The 14,522-nt window shown below is 40.9% G+C and overlaps 4 protein-coding genes across 8 annotated transcripts in view; all 4 read left to right on the top strand.

Moving 5' to 3' along the window:
* Nucleotides 1-751: 751 nt before the first annotated feature.
* LOC113203308 (SRSF protein kinase 3) lies at nucleotides 752-6,634 on the top strand. The gene is made up of 3 exons (XM_026417920.2): nucleotides 752-1,785; nucleotides 3,590-4,345; nucleotides 4,461-6,634. Exons 1-3 carry the CDS (start codon nucleotides 973-975, stop codon nucleotides 4,863-4,865), a joined length of 1,974 nt encoding a protein of 657 aa, XP_026273705.1. The 5' UTR covers nucleotides 752-972; the 3' UTR covers nucleotides 4,866-6,634.
* A 231-nt stretch (nucleotides 6,635-6,865) lies between these two features.
* On the top strand, nucleotides 6,866-8,445 carry LOC113203291 (methylated-DNA--protein-cysteine methyltransferase). Its single transcript, XM_026417881.2, has 5 exons — nucleotides 6,866-7,181; nucleotides 7,554-7,635; nucleotides 7,706-7,860; nucleotides 7,939-8,040; nucleotides 8,123-8,445. The coding sequence occupies exons 1-5, from the start codon at nucleotides 7,091-7,093 to the stop codon at nucleotides 8,320-8,322; spliced, it is 630 nt and encodes a 209-aa protein (XP_026273666.1). The 5' UTR covers nucleotides 6,866-7,090; the 3' UTR covers nucleotides 8,323-8,445.
* Nucleotides 8,446-8,646: 201 nt separating this feature from the next.
* On the top strand, nucleotides 8,647-10,718 carry LOC113203287 (DNA polymerase beta). Its single transcript, XM_026417877.2, has 7 exons — nucleotides 8,647-8,948; nucleotides 9,041-9,240; nucleotides 9,323-9,483; nucleotides 9,594-9,716; nucleotides 9,879-10,047; nucleotides 10,120-10,309; nucleotides 10,452-10,718. Exons 1-7 carry the CDS (start codon nucleotides 8,882-8,884, stop codon nucleotides 10,544-10,546), a joined length of 1,005 nt encoding a protein of 334 aa, XP_026273662.2. The 5' UTR covers nucleotides 8,647-8,881; the 3' UTR covers nucleotides 10,547-10,718.
* A 759-nt stretch (nucleotides 10,719-11,477) lies between these two features.
* LOC113203269 (serine/threonine-protein kinase Warts) overlaps nucleotides 11,478-14,522 on the top strand; it is a 24,493-nt gene continuing 21,448 nt past the window's right edge. The window contains exons 1-2 of one of the 5 annotated variants that reach the window (XM_026417853.2): nucleotides 11,478-11,637; nucleotides 13,140-13,762. In XM_026417853.2, coding sequence (XP_026273638.1) covers nucleotides 13,394-13,762 — 369 coding nt within the window. In that variant the 5' untranslated portion in view covers nucleotides 11,478-11,637; nucleotides 13,140-13,393. The other 4 variants (XM_026417854.2, XM_026417852.2, XM_052266604.1 and 1 more) reach the window with 4 other exon arrangements.

Genomic DNA, 14,522 nt, shown 5'->3' with positions numbered 1-14,522 from the left:
AATGTCAAATTATACATGCATGTGCCAGTGCTCCCTTTACAGTTTGTAAGCAACAAATAAATCAAACTGCTTTCCTAACGCGATCGGTAGAGAGCCTAATTCAAGACATGTCCTCTCTAGTCCTCTCTTGGTAATTCCCCCATTTTCCCCACTAATGACGTACTCAATCCCCCTTTTCTATCCGTAGCCAGAAATGCTAAGAGGCCTTCTTCATGCAGATTTTTGGCCGCGAGACAAGAGCAAGATTTGGCAGGATTTGCTACTTTTGGAGCCTGCAATTTTCCAATTTCCAAAAAATAAAAATAAATAAATTCGTTACTTGAACTAGACGACGTCCATTAATCTGCATGCGCAACGCGTTGCAGCATCAGCATCGCGTTGCCTGGCAGGAGATAATTTGCGCTGCGAGAGACTTTTCGCCGGCATCACATCGATCGTGGGTGATAATTTTGCTATCGAGGAACGCGCGCATTGAGAGCGAGGGGACGTGTGCAGAACGCTGAACCAATAAAACTGCACTGTCCGTGCAGTCGGTGGCGAAATGCCCGGCCGCAAAAATCGCGACACCGCTCTCAGCTCTTCTCGACCCAGTTTCGGCCGTTTGGTCGTTACCGGAACGGAGCGGGGCGCGAAACGAGTAAGGCCGTTTTGTCACCGTGGCGACGAAAAACCGTCTCCTGTGTGATACGGGTCGGCTATGAATATCGTTCGCTTCCCTGCTGATTGTCCCCATAAAGTCGGGAGAGGTCACGACAGGTCGGCCGTTTAGAAAGCGCAGGGACGCACATCCCGCTAGTCGCGCTGTCAGTCGCAGTGCGGGGGTTGGCTATACTGGTCCGCTCCTCCGCTAGCTTTAGCTTTAGCTTTGTTGTATCACCTCGCCGCCATGCCTAAACAACGACAGTCTTCGGAAAATTGATAACTTTTTAGGCCTGGTTCTTGTGACAGTCGGTCTTCCTTCCCAGGCGCAATATGAACACAGACGTAAACCGCCGGATCCTCGCCATCAAAGCCAAGAAGAAGCGCCATAAAAATGTGAAACGCAAGGGTAAACCGGAGGAGCAGGAGCCCAAGGACCTGAAACCCAACCCCAATAGGTACGATAATGCTAGCAACTCATCATCGAATGAAACTAACGAAGATGAAGAGGATGAATACCTGTCGGTGGAGGAAGAGCAGGAAGACTCGTCCGACTACTGCAAAGGAGGCTACCACCCAGTGAAAATTGGGGACTTTTTCTGCAATAGGTACCATGTCACTAGAAAGTTAGGTTGGGGGCACTTCTCTACTGTGTGGCTCTGTTGGGACATGCAAGAAAAGAGATTCGTGGCCCTGAAGCTGGTGAAAAGTGCAGCGCATTTTACAGAAACAGCACTTGATGAAATCAAGCTTCTCAAGGCAGTCCGTGACTCGGACGTCAACGACCCGAAACGAAACAAGCTTGTCCAGCTTCTCAATGACTTCAAGATCAGTGGAGTGAATGGCACTCATGTTTGCATGGTGTTTGAAGTGCTTGGACACAACCTGCTGAAGCTCATTATCAAGAGCAATTATCGAGGTATCCCGAAGCAGAATGTGAAGTGTATAATTCGCCAAGTTTTAGAAGGTCTTGACTATTTGCACACAAAGTGCAATATTATCCACACAGACATTAAACCTGAAAATGTTTTGATTTGTGTTGATGAGGCATACATTCGGAAGCTGGCATCTGAAGCAACAGTTATGCACTCGATGGGAATGAAACTACCAACATCTCTAATCAGCACTGCTCCTAAAGAGTTCCAGGTAATTGAACTAATCTGCCTTTTCCAATTCCACTCGGCTCTAGTGCTTTGAGTTTATCTAGTTTAAGGAATCTTTCAGAGTGTTGTATAGGGCAAGTCCGTGCATGATGTTGGCATTGAAAATGTAAAATGTGCGGTTCGAATCTGCTCTAGTTTGCACCCTCCTGTAGATTTGTGAAGGAACATTAAACTTCAATCTACCTTTGTTTGAAGGTTTGCCGATCATGCCAAGTACAGTTTAGCAAAATATTACATAGTACTCTTTAAATTTGGTGGTTGTAACACAAGTATCTTCACAATTTTAGAATTGCTTTGCTTATCTTGCTTAGTTTTAATCACCTGCCTTAACTTATTTTCTGGTGGAAGGTGAAATGTTTGCTTTTTGTCAATGCTGCAAGCATACTTAGCTTGTTTTCATTTCAAAGTTCTCATCCAGTCGTCCTGTCAAATTCTTGGTGAATTTTGACTGTGGCGGTTTACTTTAATTGGTTTTGTTTTTCACTCTTACGGAAACCACTGAAATTGGTGTAGCATCAGAGGTTGAATAAACAGCAAGTTTCAGGCACTTGCAGCATTTTGAATTTGTGTTTCCATATTAAATCGATTTGAACAGAATTTTACATGCACACATATGTGTTTTAAAGTTTTAAGGAATTTTTTGTAAGTTTAGCACGTACTGAACTGACATAACAGCTTGAGCTGGTATAGCCTATCTACTGTCCGTACGTCAAAGTGTTCTGACTTCAAAAATATTTGGAAACTGTGTTCAAAGTGACTCATGAGTCTCTGTTGTTTTTCCATATTGCTGGGACACTAATGGCAAGTAGCCTGAGGACGCTGACCTCAGCTTCTCCCGAAAGAGGAAGGTACACTCCACTAACTACTTAATATCTTCTTTAGTTTCTTCAAGGAAACACAAGTTTTGCAGAAATTATATCTCTTGGGCACTTTAGGTAAAAGACACAAGAACATTTTTACAGTACATTTCTATTGATTCAAACTAAAACAAACTATGTGTGTGTCTAGTATTTGGAAGACTGACACTAGCCCTTGCAATCTGTGAAATGAGTGTTTCCCATTCTCATTTAAAATTTAAACTGGTGTCCTCTATCCTTTTTCTGTCACTTTTAATTTGCTTTTGCCCCAAACCAAAATAGTATTTGGTTGCCTGCTTGTGTTAAGAAAATCTCGTTATTCAGCCTCTTTTTCTTCTCTTCTAAAGTTCTCTGGGTCATAAACTTTCTCACTCTGCATAGTCTACCAGTAGATGCCAAAATTTCTTTATCATTTCATCTCACATTTTTACCTATCAGTGACATTTTTTCATGTCATAATGAAATATTTTTCTACCATTGCTTTAATCATTAACCAGCTGGGAAATGTGTGGTGAAGGATTTGTTCATTATCTACTTAGCAAAAGAAAAAAATAGGACAGTCTTACTGCTTTATTCAAAGGGTGCGAATTTAAGTGGTGCATGAACTTTTCTTCAGTGGTATTTCTGTGTCTCATCTATTTTTTGGTGTTATGTTATATTCTGCAATGGACCTTGGATTGCATACCCAGTTGGCTGATGAATCCCACACACTTTTGTAGCTATACTGTACCGCGTGCAGGAGTGCGTGGGGGTTGCCTACTCTCTCGGCCTGTAAGGCACCGCCGTGGTCAATGACGATAGGCAAACCCGCCCGCACTCCTGCCTGCGGTACGGTTTATCTACACAATTGCGCGGCCACCTGGTATATGTACTAGTCATATGCATACTTTTTGTGGCTTAAGTCTAATTGTAATATCTTTTTGTTCACAGGGCCAGGTTCTTAATGCAAAAATGTCCAAGAATAAAAAGAAAAAGCTGAAGAAGAAAGCTAAAAAGCAAACTGCACTTTTACAACTGCAAATGCAACAAATTGAAGAGACAGAAAAGACTAAAGAACTGACAAAAACTGGTTCAGATGAAACAACTACTCCCAGTGAATCAACACCTAGTGATACAACTGTCTCCATTGAGAAAAAGGAAGAAAACGATGCTTCTAGAAAGATAATCAATGGCTGTACCAAGAGTGAAGAGACTGAAGAAACAGTGGCAAGAAGTATGGGTGCGGGTGAAGGTGAGATGGATATTGAAGTGGCAGTAGATGAAGTAGCTAATCAAACACAAGAAATGTCTGTTTCGGGTGCATCAACCCCTAATGAAGCTTTACTTGGAGAAGGAGAGGGTGATATGTGTGAGCCAATGTGTACAAGTCCTGTACCCTGTCAACCAGTTGAAACTGAAGTTAAAAAAGAAATAAAAGAGGAGCCAGAGTCCGTCAAAACGGCACCTGATGAAGAGTTGCCTCCCGAGGAAGCGGTGGATGAAGCTGTTGATTATGAAAACTGGGATGCCACCAAGGGTGAACCAGCTGATTCCAAAAAGAAAGGATCTTGGAAAGGCAAAGATGAGCCAGACCCATCCAAAGATATTTGTGAATTGCATGTTAAAATCGCAGATTTGGGAAATGCATGTTGGGTCCACAAGCACTTTACAGAGGACATTCAAACTAGGCAGTATCGTTCATTGGAGGTAAGTTTTAAACACAACTTTTTCTGGTCTCTCTTTCTCAAAGTATTAATTTGAAAACATGTGTATTAAACCTTAATTGTTTTAAAAGTGTGTAATGAAATTTGTTTGTTATCAGGTACTATTAGGTGCAGGTTATTCAACATCTGCAGATATTTGGAGTGTTGCTTGTATGGCATTTGAATTGGCAACCGGAGACTACCTCTTTGAACCTCACTCAGGAGAGGATTACTCAAGGGACGAAGACCATCTTGCTCATATCATTGAGCTTCTGGGTGAGATCCCGAAGAGAATAATCCAATCTGGAAAGAACTTCCGCCAATTCTTCAAAAAAACAGGGGAACTGAAACGTATTACAGGGTTGAAGCCATGGGGTTTGTATGAAGTGCTGACTGAAAAGTACAACTGGTCCCATGAAGATGCAGATGAGTTTGAGGACTTTCTCAGACCAATGCTAGAATTTGATCCTGTTAAAAGAGCTACAGCAGCACAGTGCCTTGAACACCCCTGGCTTAAATATTGAGGTCTGTTCCATCCCTAGCAAGAATGAATTGGAGCTTCTGTCAGTTTTACATTGACTCAACTTGTAATCAATGTCATTCTGACATTAGTCTGTTGGCTTGGGTTTATGAGTTGATAGATTTATAGGCGTGAGCTATTTGTGTATTGCTTTGCATCTGTTTCCTGTTGTAGGTTTCTGACATTTATACACTTGTCGTTTCTGAAACCCTTTCCCATTGGTATTTTTGAAATTTTTGATGCTCTTGGCTTTTACTTTTTTTCATAACTTTCCTTTTCTTAAATATTTTCTAACTTTGCTGACTGGAGTAATCCTATAGCTGCAAAACCTATTACAAAAATTTCTGTGTCTCTTAAATTTGGTGTGGAATGCAACTGTTACTCTCATTTGGTGTGGTTTCCTTCAGCAAAGCTTTGCAGTCCTATATTACCAAAATTTCTTGTCTGTAAAGTATACATTGAACTAAAGTTTAAGAAGGGTAAGTTTCGGGACTGACCTGAAATTCAACGTGTACTCAGTGATCTTCCAATTAAATATGTCTGCATTTAGCTTTCACAACACTTAGTTTTGATATCGCATCTATTAGCTTACACCTTAATTTAAAGGATACATGCAAAATACCTCAACAAATTTTTAAATGCCGTCTGTACATAAGGAAGTAAAGACATGTAGGAGACACCAATTGATTTAAATTTAAATTATTGTATGACCCACTTCCATAAAAACAAAACAATAATGTATATGTGATGTCCAAAAATCAGAAATCAAATTAGTTAAAAGTAAGATTAATTTAAATTGTCTTTGGCCGTGTATAGCTTTAGATTAGCTAGTTGTGTCCTGCCGTTGTGAATAGATTATTTATACCATTCATGTAAATTAACGCTCTAGACCAGAACCCAATGTTTGGAAAATTTAGCACTGAAATTTGATACTATATTTGCATTTTAAAGTTTATGCATGGTTGTTATTGATGCTGTATATGTACTCTTGTTAAGTTGGAAACCTACATGTACTGAGTTCAATAATGAATGAGTGATAGAGGATATATTTATTAGTCATTTTTGGAAGGTCCATCTAAGCAACAGTATCTGTTTATGCAAAACTGCTGATGTTGTATCATTTAGCATCAGAAGATTTGTTGTATACCTTCATGGCTACTTATGTAAAAATTCTTATTTTAGGGACACCTTGGATTAGTCAGTACAAATTTTGAAAAGAAATTTTTCACTGATAATATGCTGCAAAGTTGAAAACATCAGTGCCCTTGGTCTGTTTTTGTGACTATTTTTGCCAGTTTAGGAAATGAGTAGAAAACCATTGTGATATGGCTTATGTGCTGGAAGCCCTTACAACATCTTGAGTGCATAGCTTCGTCTTTTTGTTGTGTTTTTAGTACTAAATGGATCCTTATTTTTAATTGTGTTTTTTAGGATGTTTTATATGTGTACGTGCTGAAAATTGGCACAAAAGCTTCATCCATATTTGGCATTCATTGTAAGTGTTTGTCTACAAGGTTATCTTCTGGCTGAACGTATTCAGATTGTTTCTCAATCCCAAAATCTAATTTAAATTAAAGTTTAACATGTGTAGGGGAAGGGAAGAAAGTGGGCACTTACTTATAATACGCAAGGAAGGGCTGTGTGAGTTATGACCTGTAGCAGCTTTCAATTTACGCTTGTACTCATCTGTTCATTTGTAGAAGGGTTCAATTCCATCAAACTCCTTTTTTAAATAAAAAAAGAAATAAAAGATATGAGAGGTACTGACAAAAATGTCTTCTGAATTATTTATTTAATTGGTAATTAATGTAATATGCAGTTTGCATTGCAGTGCGTTGCACTGTATCTCAATCCATCATCAGTCCAAGGCAAACCTATCTTTCTCTACAATACCATCAGAGAGAGAGAGAGAGACTCTCCGTAGCGCGGGCTGTTCGCCCGTTTGTCATAAGGCCCAGTAGGTGGCGACCTATTTCGGCCCGGGGGAGAACGGAAATACCATCAGAATATCAGAATACATCCCCTCGAAGTACATTTTCATGAAAGATAAGTCCTGTGGTCTATACCGCCTTGCAGGCGCTGAAGGGAGGAAGCCAGCAGGAAGCAGACGGCGAGGGCACCCTACTTGAATGTTTGGAGCCGGCAGCGGTTGAGTTGACCAGTTTCTATTATCGGTCCAAGTGATGCCGACGGGATGAACACAAATGAATCGAATCAGTGTTAACAATAATGCCTCCCAAAATGCCAAGTGCTACATGTCAGGACGGAGAGGTACGTGAACTTGAGAGAGCATTTGTGTCTACCCCTATCGGCGACATGGAGTGTGTCCGAATTCAGCCACCGACCGAGCACCGACCGGTCGGTCGTCGGGCGGTCGGTGGCCGGGCCGTGGCGAGCCACTCGCTCCAAGCAGCTATGCCACCCTGTCCACATTGGGTTAACCGCGAACCGCGAAATCCTTTCGCGGGGGATGATCGTAGGGCGCGGGTCTTACGCGGGGGATCGTCGCGGGTCCTCCGCGGGTCCTCCGCGGGGGTAGTCGCGATCCGCAACCATCCCCAGCGAAAGGACTTCGTGGTTCGCGGTTGGCATAGCTGCTTGGAGCGGCTCGCGACCGGCCGCTCGACGACCGACCGCTCGACCACCGACCGGTCGGTGCTCGGTCGGTGGCTGAATTCGGACACACTCTTGGTTATCGTCGCCTGTCCCATCGGATTACACAAGATTTATCAACAGGACAACATTAATGATGGGAATTTTCATCCAGACCTCAGGTAACTACACTTTCCAGTGTTGTTTGAGCGACTTTGATTTTTTAAAATAAAAACAGATTGTGTTATCCAGTACGCAGGTGGAGCTAGTTGGTCAGCCTTGTCTTAGTACAGAAGCGAAAGTGTTTGTGGATAAATGTGTGTGCTGGCTTCAAGCATATTTTAACAAAAACCCGTGTAAAGTTTCAAAACTTTGTATTCCAGACCTTTGCTCCATAAAACCTGAAAGTATGGACATCAAATATTAAGTAACTGAATTATTATAATATCTGATTTATTTATAATTTGTTTTCCCCACAATTGCAGGTACTTTGTTTCGCGACAGAGTTTTAGTTACTTTGGCAAAATCTGTCCCTGTAGGGAAAACCGTTACATATGGGGAGCTTGCCTCAATGGCTGGTAGTCCTGGTAAGAAGTGGTTAAAAAATTTGGTATCCTCCAATTATATTTTTAAAGTATACTTTTTGTATTAACCACATCTTGCTCTCAGGTGCTCAGCAAGCTGTTGGATCTGTTATGGCGGCCAATCCTTTTCAGTTACTTGTTCCATGCCACAGAGTGATAAAAAGTGGACAGATAGTTGGCAAGTATTCAGGTGGATGCAGGAACTCTGTAAAAGTTTGGTTGCTGGAATTTGAGGGAATGAAAGTAGAGAAGAATGGTCGTGTTTTAACGTTAACCAATTATTAATTCTGTGTAACAAATGGAAATGTAGAGAAAATTATTCAAAGTAATGTAACTTTGTTATGAATGTCTAACATTTGCCTGTAAAGAGAGTTGTAAAGAGTTAAAACATTTCGTGTCCTCACTGCATTCTAGTTTGCTCGTGTTTCTTTGTACACTATCATCCTTTATTTTGATTTTACTTTTGTTAGCCTTTAAGAAATTAGATTTTGTTTCAAGAATTGCAAGAAACCTTAATGGTGGAATGTTTTAATATTTTTTTCTACTAAAAAAAAAATAAGGATTTTCTTATGATGGCCTGGAATTGCATTACTTCAAATATGTTTGATTCTCGCGCGGGTTCCCGGAACCCGGAACTGCCCGGAACAGCACAGGCTGACCAAGCAGTTATTCATCTGTTCGAAAAAGTCAAACGCGAACGCCAATATCAATAAGGAGTCAGACGCTAGCAGACGAACAGATCAAAACAAACAAAGCATTTTCTTGAGAAAAGAGAGCAGTTCCCAAATACAATTGAAGAGTTTAAGGAATCTCTTGAACCTATGTGAACAAATGACACCAAGCCATGAGTAAAAGGAAGAATCCGTCCGTAGAGGGAAACCTAAACCATGACATTTCTGATTTTTTGAGTGGTGAGACCCATTGCTTACAAGCAACTTGATTGATAATTTGATTCACTCGCCTTTAAAAGGTTTGATTTGATAATTTTGTTTTCAAATCGCAGAACTAGCAAATTATGAGAAGAATCTGAATAGGAACATTCACAAGTATAATGCATATCGGAAAGCAGCCAGTTCTATATCTGCTCATCCAACTAGACTTACTTCAGGAGAAGAGGCACGAAAATTGGATGGCGTTGGTTTGAAGATATCTGAGAAGATAGATGAATATCTGACCACTGGAAAATTACGAAAACTGGATAAGGTTGCCATTTTTAGCCTCTGCTCGCTATGTCCTTATGTCTAACTGCTGCCATTTGTTGTTAATATTCTGGTGAATATTGTAGATTCATCAAGATGATACGAGCACTGCTGTTAACCTTCTCACCAGAGTGTCAGGTATTGGACCAGCCAAAGCCAAAGAACTTGTTGACTCTGGTATTAAAACTATCGAGGATTTGCAGCAATGCAAGGAAAAGTTAAATCACCATCAGCTGATAGGTCTTAAGTAAGTTATCCCTTAATGAACTTAAAATTAAGAACTGAGAGTTTTTTTTTTCAAAATATGTCTAAATACATTGCTGTTGTTGGTATTAAATTTCTGCTTTCTTTTTACAGATACTTTAATGACTTTGAGAAGAAAATACCCCGAGGCGAAATAGAAAAAGTAGAGAACATTCTTTTTGATGAAATATCTGCTTTGGACTCAAACTATATTGTGACTATCTGTGGCAGCTATAGGTGGGTGTCTCGCATAAAATATATAATTACTTTCTAGGCAAGGAGGTCTAAATACCCACATATTTACTTATTTAAAATGGGTCTCTTACACAGAAAGTTTTAGTTGTTTAGAGAACTTACATTTTAAAATAACCTTTGTTCTTAAACTTAATCTTAATACAGGAGAGGAAAATTGGAAAGTGGTGATATTGATGTACTCATTACTCATCCATCTTTCACATCGGATGTTAAACCGAAATCAAAAGCATACCTTTTGAATAATGTTATTGACTGCCTTGAGAAATGTGGTCTAATATGTGACACAATAAGTCATGGGGATGTGAAATTTATGGTACTAGTATAAACCTTCCTGCATATAACATCTTGATGATTAAACACTAATTAATGATTCATGTTCTATCAGGGTGCATGCAAACTCAGTGAGCATGATGTGGTGCGCAGATTAGACATTCGCCTCACCCCACATGATCAGTACTGGTGCAGTATTCTGTATTTTACTGGTAGCGATATGTTCAATAAAGAGATGCGCACACATGCCCTCCAGAAAAGATACACATTGAATGAGTATAGTCTTCGTCCAATTGGTTCTACAGGTAAGATTTAATCCAGTACTATATTTTATATATTTATTGCATTTTTAAATATATTCTTTGAGACACTTATTTTACTTACTCCTACTAAATAGCTAAATAAGGTCTATAACAGGGTACAATTTTTCATTTTATTAACTTTCAGGTGTTCCTGGTGAACCTGTATTCCTTACAAGTGAGAAAGATATTTTTGAGTATATTGATTACCCCTACAAACCACCAGAAGATCGCAGCTTCTAGTGTAATGATTGCCGGTTCTACAAGGGAGGAGAAATGTGTGTGTGTTTGAGGGGCGAAAAGGGGGGGGGGGGATGTTGGCAAACTTTTTTATTGTTTCAAAATTTTAAGCCTGTCTTTTTAAAACCAAAGATCTCTTAAATGCACTACTCCACTGATTAATGAACTTTTCAAGTGTTTACAATATTAAATTTTCATTAAAATCATTTTTATTAATTCTTCGTTAGTATTTTTAAAAGTGGCTCTTCTTACTCTACTCACTCTTAATGATGTAATGGCTAGATAAGGCAGAGAGCCTTTATCCGTCACCATTTTCTTTGACCAACTCACACCACATCTACATTTTATGATTGTCTCGCCGTGCGTTGAACTTTCCTTACTTGTGATTTCAACGCAGTCTGTACTATAGAACACAAGACGCGGACCTGCTAATCGAAACCCGCGCCTACCCTTCCCCCTGCCGTGTAAATAAAGAAACGCCGCCAGTTGGTAGACAACCCAACAGCCCCTCACGTAGCACTGGTTGCCGCCATGCCAGGCGGCGTGGTATGCAATGCACTGAAAGCGGGCATTTTATCAAAAGGGCCTGTGGTACACAATTATTCATCGGTACATTTGCTCAAAAATACAGTGGTAATGCGTCTCTACAGCCTTAACGGTATTAAATAGCCCTTAAGTCACTGGATGATATTTATGAAGTTCGCTAGAATGAGGTGTATACACACAGATAGGCACCGAACATCCTAAGCGATTCTAGCGTTCAGTTCAAATTGCTGAAATGTGGTACTATCGTTGGAATGTCAATGCCTTGTAATGATGACAGACTTGCTAGAAGGCGTTTGTTCGGGCCGCGCCCGAAAAGTGGAATTCCACCGGATTCCCCGTACTCGAAAGCATCGTCCATCTCTCTCCCTCCCCTCCTGGTGGCCTCCCCCTTCACTCGCTCGCGCGCTCGTTTCAAACGCGCCGCGGCGGGAAGGGGGAGACTTCGGACAGTACCTAACTGGCTCAAAGCGGGAGACGACGTAGAGTGTGCCTCTAAGTCTGATGCGGATGAAAGCGTCATCAATAATGGCAGTTTTAGTATTTTTTGGGTTAGTTTCTTCAATTTTTCCAAGGTACTATTTCCTCGAATAGATAAATGAGTAGGGCTTAACGGGTTACTCATCTGATCAACTACAGTTTCTCTTTCCGAGTCCGCGGTCATGCAGGAGACTAATATTTTGTGTGTTTGTTAACGTTTGCATTCAACCATAGGACCTCGTATTTTTTTGGATATTTAAATAAAATTTAGAACATTGTCTTAATGTTTTCGAGTTAAAAATCTATCCTGACTGCATGAGGACGTTTTTGCATTTGTCGGCTTGACTCGCGTAGTAAAGCTTTAGCATCGGAATGTGGCACTTCAAGATGGCGGGCTGTAGCTTGTCTTAATCTTCCGAACTTTTCTTTGTTTTCCGAGTTGTCTATGTAGGTTTCACGCTTCGGCCAAATTGTGACGATGTGCAGTGTAGTGTTGTATCTGGATTCAGTGTCGTTTTTGGTTTGAGTTTCGGCTTATCGTGAAAAACAGAACAGATTGAGTGAACCCTGTGCCAGTAGCCTTCGACAGTTCGGAGAGCAACTATGGTCAGACGGAAGACGGATTTGTGTTGTTTATGAAAGTGATCGTCTGCAACCTGTCTGCTATTTTGTTAGTCAACAAGTATCGATCGTCGTCGCTAGAGAACACACGCCATCCTATTTATTTACTGCAATCAGAAACCTGCAGAGGTTCGTGGATGTTTTGGAAAAGGCGATCTAACCTACGTCTGTCTTTGGCATTCCTCAGATTTAGATTTATGTTTTGTGATGCCGCGAACTTCTAATGTTCTGCCTATGTTTTGGACGAGCACTTTCATTCATGTGACTCATTAAAATGTTCATGACAGTTGCATTCCTCTTAGTTTTCGGGCAACTAGTGCAAACATGTTGCCTCACCTGTTGCATTCGGTTCTGGCCTTGTCAACTTCGTGACTATTCCGGATTTTTGTTAAGCTTTATTTCCCACATGCACAGTGTCAAATTTTTCTATGTATGTGTAATATTTTCACATGCCTCTGCATATTTTCCTTCATTGGCTTAACCTTTCATATAGGACACCCTGTTCAGAGGTTCTGTCAACCTATATTGTTAGAAAATTCAGTGCCCTTGATTCCACTCCAGCTCAAGTCCATGTTTTTTTAATGGTGTTCTTCTTAATGTGTCTCTAGTCATTCATTTTTAATAGCTTTTCAATTAGTGTAAAAGCTTAAAATCTGCTACTGTGCTGTTTTGTTTTGAATGGGGAAGGGTTAATGGTGTGCTGTCTACAGCCTGCATCAGAGACTGCAGCCAGTTTTAACTTCCTTGTTATTGATTTACCATGGTCTCAATCATTTTTACAATTGAATGATTGTTTTTAATTTAGAATTTCCATTTGTGGTGATTGTTGGAGTCATTGTTCTCAAAGTGGATGTAATCACTATAGTCAGTGCTTAGACAAGGCTGCAATATTGGATAGTGAGCAACTTGAAGTGCCAGTCTTATTTATACTATTCTTTGTTTCATATTTCAGAGTTCGTCTTGAAAACCGACTTCAATGAAGAAACAGTGACATGGGAATGGATTACAGTGCCAACTTATCGTGATGAAATGAAGTGTTGTGTTTAGTGAATTTATAAGTTAAAGTCAGTGAAATGTAGGCCTAAAGAATGGTGCTGCAATGTCTAGGCAGACGAGGAAGGTACCGCATTGACCGGTACCTCTCATTAAGTGCAAGTGAAGTGAGTGCCTTTTATCTACAAAAAGTGTGAAAAGTGAAAATCGTGCATGTGGACAGAAGAGCGGGGCCCACCGCCACTGGGCCCCTGTCTGGTACCTGTGCTCCCACGCCCAGTGGGGTCTAGCATGGGCCAGCAATCATTTTCCACTATGAACTCTGCCACTTCGGGGAAGTTATCAACCCGTACTACGGGGTATCACCAAAAAGCTTTGGCAGAGATAAGAAATTCTCTTCTGCCATTTGCCAACATTGGTGGGGACAGCAATGTTGGCTCCAGTGCAGCAAGTACTATATCAACTCTGTCAACAACTAGTGGTGTTAGTTCAGCCTCAGGGCTTAGTGGATTCAGTACGGCTTCTGGAACTGGATTAGACAAGGATATATCTAACCAGCTACACAACATGGGATACTCTGAGGTGAGTCTATTTTTTATTCTCCTTTGCATGGCAATCTATAGGTCATTGATTTAGTCTGTTTGTTTGGCGGGCTGTGGGACTACATTACATTTTTCTGATGTGTGCTGATGCCATGACAGTTGCTGTCGGTTTTAATTGACCATTGGTCTCCATCTGTTGTGCCAATTTTAAAGAAATCGAGCAATACACGCGGATCAGTAATTTTGCAGATTATTTTCATTGCAATCAACTCTGTGAAATTTTTCTAAGACACAGAGGCATTTTCAATGGTTTAAAGTCGTTCATTTGTTGTGTTGGGTTTATGCCCTACCGCTTTACTCAAAAGTCTTTAAGTTAGGACGCTGCCCCAGTTCCCCTTTAGCACGCACCCACCACTTTTTAGCACTTGTGGACCACCACAGGGACCCCGACCCCCGACCACCACCGATGAGCATGGTTCAAATCGCGGCACCATCGCGGCACTGCCCCCCCCCCCCTCACCATTTTCCTCCCCGCCTTTCCAAAAAAGTATTTCCGGTAATATTTTCAAGATTAAAATAAATATCTGTCCTTTATTCCCTGAAATTTTTTATCCTTTTCTAACTAGTCCAAAAACTAAAAATGTCAAACTTAGAATCCCCCAGTAACCTGTTCGGCTCAAGCATGCGGCGATGCCGTGGCGATGCCGGTGCTTGACAGTGTACCAGAACAGGCCACCGGCGGCCGCGCGCGGGGTAATTGCGCTTCTGGAATGCGGCTCAGGAGAAGAGTGGTGGGGGGG

Source organism: Frankliniella occidentalis, unplaced genomic scaffold (genome assembly GCF_000697945.3).
Source record: "Frankliniella occidentalis isolate FOCC.00 unplaced genomic scaffold, Focc_3.1 Scaffold41, whole genome shotgun sequence".
Taxonomy (NCBI): Eukaryota; Metazoa; Arthropoda; class Insecta; order Thysanoptera; family Thripidae; genus Frankliniella; species Frankliniella occidentalis.
The sequence above is the reverse complement of the archived record's forward strand: the minus strand, read 5'-3'. Positions and strand labels throughout refer to the sequence as shown.

Bases quoted from the DNA above. Each gene is read 5' to 3' on its own strand.
- LOC113203308 (XM_026417920.2), top strand. From the start codon at position 973: ATGAACACAGACGTAAACCGCCGGATCCTCGCCATCAAAGCCAAGAAG. The intron at 1,786-3,589 runs GTAATTGAACTA...TTTTGTTCACAG, and splicing joins CTGCTCCTAAAGAGTTCCAG to GGCCAGGTTCTTAATGCAAA. The intron at 4,346-4,460 runs GTAAGTTTTAAA...GTTTGTTATCAG, and splicing joins GGCAGTATCGTTCATTGGAG to GTACTATTAGGTGCAGGTTA.
- LOC113203291 (XM_026417881.2), top strand. From the start codon at position 7,091: ATGCCTCCCAAAATGCCAAGTGCTACATGTCAGGACGGAGAGGTACGT. The intron at 7,182-7,553 runs AGTGTGTCCGAA...ACACACTCTTGG, and splicing joins TACCCCTATCGGCGACATGG to TTATCGTCGCCTGTCCCATC. The intron at 7,636-7,705 runs GTAACTACACTT...TGTGTTATCCAG, and splicing joins AATTTTCATCCAGACCTCAG to TACGCAGGTGGAGCTAGTTG.
- LOC113203287 (XM_026417877.2), top strand. From the start codon at position 8,882: ATGAGTAAAAGGAAGAATCCGTCCGTAGAGGGAAACCTAAACCATGAC. The intron at 8,949-9,040 runs GTGAGACCCATT...TTCAAATCGCAG, and splicing joins CATTTCTGATTTTTTGAGTG to AACTAGCAAATTATGAGAAG. The intron at 10,310-10,451 runs GTAAGATTTAAT...ATTAACTTTCAG, and splicing joins TCGTCCAATTGGTTCTACAG to GTGTTCCTGGTGAACCTGTA.